At 41.3% G+C, this 5,953-nt stretch overlaps 1 protein-coding gene across 1 annotated transcript; it reads right to left on the reverse strand.

The window, feature by feature from the left end:
• Positions 1-1,330: 1,330 nt before the first annotated feature.
• LOC113249524 (olfactory receptor-like protein OLF4) lies at positions 1,331-2,284 on the reverse strand. The gene has a single exon (XM_026491004.2). The coding sequence runs from the start codon at positions 2,282-2,284 to the stop codon at positions 1,331-1,333; it is 954 nt and encodes a 317-aa protein (XP_026346789.2).
• Between the last annotated feature and the right edge of the window lie 3,669 nt (positions 2,285-5,953).

Below are 5,953 nucleotides of genomic sequence, written 5' to 3' on the forward strand. Positions count from 1 at the left end.
GATCACATAAACAAGAAAAGAGTCAAGAACCATATGATTCTCTCAATAGATGCAGAAAAAGCATTTGACAAAATACAGCAGCGTTTCTTGATTAAAACCCTTCAGAGTGTAGGGATACAGGGTATATTCCTCAATCATAAAGACCATCTATGAAAAGCCTACAGCAAATATCATTCTCAATGAGGAAAAGCTGGAAGCCTATCCCTTAAGATCACGAACACGACAAGAATGCCCACTCTCGCCATTATTATTCAACATATAACTAAGAAGTCCTTGCAACAGCAATCAGACAACAAAAAGGGATAAAATGTATCCAAAGCTGTGATCACAAAGACAGCATGGTACTGGCACAAAAACAGACACATAGACCAATGGAACAGAATAGAGAACCCAGAAATGGACCCTTGACTTTATTGACAACTAATCTTTGACAAAGCAGGAAAAAACACCCAGTGGAAAAAAGACAGTCTCTTTGATAGATGGTGCTGGGAAAATTGGACAGCTACATGCAAAAGAATGAAACTTGACCACTCTCACACCATACGCAAAGATAAACTCCAAAAGGATGAAAGACCTCGATGTGAGACAGGAATCCATCAAAATCCTAGAGGAGAACATAGGCTTCAAACTCTTTGACATCGGCCACAGCAACTTCTTTCATGACACATCTCCAAAGGCAGAGAAACAAAAGAAAAAAATGAACTTGTGGAGATATGTGTTTTATTATCACTTTTTTTGCCAGGGACTATGGCAGTCATGATAGACACAAGCTATGTAACAAAAGGATCCCAATGTGTAGAAAAGTCCCCATAATCAGCCAGTACGTCAAGGTCTGCATTCTCAGGAAAAGCAGTGAAGGTGGTGATATACAAAGGAATGCTGTTCACGAAAGGGAAGCACAGTGGTCTCAGATTGTTCTCTGTTATAAACTTACATAAATAGCTGTGGTGGCCAAGAGTAGATTTTCATAGGAGTAGTATTCAGTCAAACAAAAGAAAAAATACTCACTATGATGCATTTTATTTGAGAATAAATTATTCTGTAGGTCCATGTAGTCCTTTGAAATAAGCAAGAATATCCAAATATTTCATATGCAGGGTTAGGAATAACATTGAGAGAGTAGGGAAATGACAAAGGGAAAATCTCTTGGGTATCAGAGATATCACAAAGCTTAATCAATGGAGTTATGTACTTTGTAGGAGAGGTCAAAATAAAAAAAAAATAGAAATGTCAGGAAAAAAATTAGAAGAGGCACACTCCACTTCTACAATCTTATCAAAGAATCATACATTTGGCTCAGGCTTTGTGCCCTGCAATTGTGGGCACGTCTTCAACCCAGGACTATTGTCCCTTTCAGAGCTGCCATCCCAGAGAATCTCATTAGAGCCTCCTTTATGTCTCTGTTCCTCAGGCTATAGACGAAGGGGTTCAGCATGGGAGTGACCACCGTGTACATCACCGAGGCCACTGCACTTGTGTGGGAGGTCTGGGGAGCAGCAGAGCTAAGGTACATTCCTAGGCTTGTACAATAAAATAAGGAGACAACGGAGAGGTGAGACGCACAGGTGGAAAATGCTTTGTACTTGCCCTGAGCTGATGAGATCCCACATACGGAGGAAACTATCTTAGAGTAAGAGTAAAGGATCCCAATGAAGGGACCACCAGCCAGCAACATAGCTACAAAATACATCACCATGTTATTAAGAAAGGTATCAGAACAGGCAAGGTGGATCATCTGATTGAGTTCACAGAAAAAGTGGGGGATTTCCACCTCTGTACAGAAGGACAGCCGCAACACCAGTAAGCTTTCTAACAAGGAATTCAGAATGCTCATGATCCAGGACATCAGAACCAACAGTCTACAGAGCTGGGGGTTCATGATGACCATGTAGTGCAGGGGGTGACAGATGGCCACAAAGCGGTCATAGGCCATCACAGTCAGGAGAAAGATGTCTAATCCTGCAAACAGTACAAAAAAGTATATCTGGCATAGGCAGCCTTCATAAGTGATGACTTTGCTCTGAACCTGGATGTTCCACAGCATCTTGGGGACGGTGGTGGATGTGAAACAGATGTCTACAAAGGACAGGTTGGCCAGGAAGAAGTACATGGGGATGTGGAGGTGGGAGTCAGAGCTGACAGCCAGGATGATGAGCAGGTTTCCACACACAGTGATCAGGTACATGGAGAGGAAAAGCCCAAATATAAGGGACTGCAGTTCTGGTTCTTCTGATAAGCTGAGAAGAAGAAATTCTGAAACTTGTGTATCATTTCCTGGTTGCATGTGTTGGAGGTCACTACCAGGGAACAAAATCTAACATGACTATTTTTCTCAATAATGAACGTTACTAATATCATTGTAATTCTACAATTTTTATTTTACATTCAAAAAGTCAATATCAATAGTTTTTGTATGGAATGTGTCCCTTGTCTGGATCCCCCATGCTTGTTCTGAATAGGAATGTGCATCCCACACTTGGCCTTTTCCCCAAGTACTCATGTATTCTATGCTTTTAATGAGAAATCCTGTCACATGTTTGAGGAATAAACTTGAGTACCTACTTACCTCCAGGAAAAGAGTATAGGTGTCAGAAAACAAGTGTCTGCACATTCAGTGATGGAGAAGATAACCAAACAAAAGATCAGAGAGAATATCAGAAGGTGACAGGTGCAATGAAGGAAAAGCTCGTAAAAGGAAAGAGTGCATGGAGGTTATTTTTTACTGGGTGCTGGGGTAGGCTACACACATTTACACAGAGGCCTCAAGGAGGAGACAGCAGGAGACACAAGGTTATCTAGGGAAATGTGTGCCCATCAGAGGGAAAAACCTTTGCAAGTCTTTGAGAGAAGACTTGAGAACTTTTATTTTAATTTTTAATTTTTTTCTTCTTCACTCATTTGTGAATTACCATTTCCTTTTTCTAATTTTTTTATTTAAATTCAATTATCCAAGATATAGAACCTCATTACTTTTTGAAATAATGTTTAATGATTCATTAGTTAATATTTAAAACTTGAGTATGGTTGACACACAATGTTACATTAGTTTTGGGTGTACAATACAGTGACTCAAGAGTTTAAACATTATGCCGTGCTCATGACCTGAGGAGCTGCCATCTGTCACCACACAACACTATGAGAATATCACAGACTATATTCCTTTGGCTGTGCCTTTTGTTCCCATGACTCATTCATTCTTTAACTGGAAGCCTGTATCTCCCACTCCCCTTCACCATTCTGCTTTACATTTGTTCATTTATTGGTTTAAAAGTCCCTACCAGGCTATTGTCACCTCCACCACAATAATTAGGCAAACAGTGACACATGGCAAGCTACAGATATCCAATTGTCTTTCCCCTAAAAATGTAAAACTGCATTCAAATTCCAGGAGATAAGTCTCCTATGAGCATATAATCATGGGTCTCCATTTTAATAGGATCATTTTGTGTCCAGTATTCAAAGAAACATAAAAAATCAGTTCCAACAACTTTGAGGAAGAAAAGTGGGGACAAAGATCCAATAAGCTCAGGTGGTCCCCAGAGATGGTGAGGAGGAGCAAATGTCCTCAGTTCAGGCAACACTCCAACCCGTTACAGCACCTTGATGCCCAGAATAATAAAGCAGCAAAAGGCAATTTATCAAAAAAAAAAAAAAAGTAGGGATGTCTTTGCGTTATCAAGACATCTGACTGATTGAATATCCCTTCAGAAGAACAAGCAAAGGGAAGACACCACAATTTGCAAGAGGAAATACACACGGTACAACAAAAGTGGGGGATGTTAAAAGCTGGTTTTCTAAAAGAACTTTCCTAAAGGCTATAAAATGTGAAACTTTCATAATAAAAAGTCAGGGTTTGAATTTTGGATCTACACACATTTGCTATTTGAACTCGGAGTGCCAACTAAACTCTTCCAAATGTTACTATCATCCCCCAAATAGACACTAGAGGCGTGTATCCCCCTAAGGTGGCTGACGGGTTTTGTGAATATATGGAAAAAGCTCAGCCTAGTTCCCTCCTACTAATAATGAGTGCTTATCAGTGGTAATGAGATTTGGCTGAGTTTTCTCTTCTCTCCAATGTCCCCATCGCTTCCCAACCTCTGGGTCCCCAGTTCCACCCCCTTATTTCAATCCCTTGTCATCTCTACACCTACCACAGGATGGCGGGTGCCCTGTAGCCAATATTCACATTTACCCAGGGAGTTCTTTCTGTATTGCATTTAAGTTACTTTCCAACTCCCCACCTTAACTCCTGCCCTGGGACTCTTCACTGAAGACTGAACCCCAAATTCCATAGCTTCCAATATTGTCTTACCTCCCCTGACCAACCCACCAGCTTCCCACTCACGCCGCCTTGCCCATGTCCATGTCACAAACACTGAACCCGAGTTGTAGTTTCACCTGAGAACCCAGTCTCCAGGCTCGGAGTCTCCATACACCTGCCGCTTTCTGCTTGGAGTTGCCCACTGGTCTATTAGGGATTATTCACCTCCTGTCTATCTCCCTGGATGGTTGATGATGGAGACCGAAGCTCTGTTCCCAGACAGGACAGCAGGAAGGAGTGAAGCATGGGTCCTCCAGCAGACAGGAATTCAAATGCAAAAACCATGTCTCCTCCAGCTCAAGGTTGAACATGCCCAGGGGCTGCAGCAGAGGGGATATTTACAGCTCCTGTGTTTGCTGTATCTCTTCCCTATACCTGCTCATTAGACATGTTTCCCATTATTACTCCAACCCCTGAGAACATCTCCCCAAGGGAGTTTATCTGGACAGAACAGAATTCTTTCCTGTTGATTCTCTGTTCCCAAGACACCAGGTTAGAATTCAGGCACATCCAATGTTTATTACTCCTCCCTGAACTTGCTGGGTTCTAGAGCTCTAACATGGAAACGTTCCACAGGCCTGAGTGAAAAATTTTTTCCCCAAAGACTGAGGAACCTGCTTTGACCATCCGCCTTGGTCTCCAAAACATTGACTTGTGGTGGGAGAACAACTCCTGACAGCTCTAGAAAATTGCTCTTTCTTCTTCAACAAGCAAGAGTGTCTTCCTTCGCTAGAAAAGCATGGATATAACAATCCTTGGATTCATAATTCTTTTGACAAATCAATTAGGAGTTTTGTGTTCTTAATACAGGTTAAAAGTTGACATTTAGTCCTTCACTTAGAAAACTTTTGGTAAGTATAAGATATCTACCATATGGTGACTAACATAACATAATAAAAAATTATTATTAAAAAAAGACAAAAAGAAAAAAAAGATATCCAGTTAGACCTTTTAAGGCACCATGGGCTGAACTTAAAATCTTATCTGGATTGTCTTATTTTTTGCTAAAGACATTCTATGAGGACCATGACCTGCAGGATGAACGTCACTCAGGAGCTTGTTAGAAACACTGAACTCCTGTGCCCACCAGCACCTGCTAAAGCAGAATCTGCATTTGAGCCAGAATCCTAGGTGATTCACATGCACTTTGAAGTTGGAGAAGTGCTGGCCTAGAGTACATTTTCTCACATTCTCATTTGACCTTTGAGGCAGGGTCATTATCTGTGTTGGGAGCTGTCCTGCTCAGTGGAGGTGTTTAGCAGCGTCCCTCAGACATTGCCAGATGTGCCCAGGGGGAAAGGACCACCGCTGGTTGGGACCACTGGCACAGAGATTGAAAACTGGGAGCATCCTGACAGAATGCAATCAGCACCCATCCCTTTCTGCAGCGATAACTTTGAGAAGCTCACTAAATTCCTCAAGCCCCATTTCTCCATGGGGAATGGACTTCACACTAGTGCTTCCTCACAGAATGAACTTTTATAAAAATTAAATAAGGCAACTCCTATAAGATGCTAAACTCAGAGTATAGTGCATAAAATATCTCAATTATCTCTTACAATTAGCAAATATTTTATAATGACATTTCAAGCCATAGCTCTGAACTTGTGATAGAAGTGTGAAATTCCT

The sequence above is a fragment of the Ursus arctos genome, unplaced genomic scaffold (genome assembly GCF_023065955.2).
Source record: "Ursus arctos isolate Adak ecotype North America unplaced genomic scaffold, UrsArc2.0 scaffold_14, whole genome shotgun sequence".
NCBI classification, from domain to species: Eukaryota; Metazoa; Chordata; class Mammalia; order Carnivora; family Ursidae; genus Ursus; species Ursus arctos.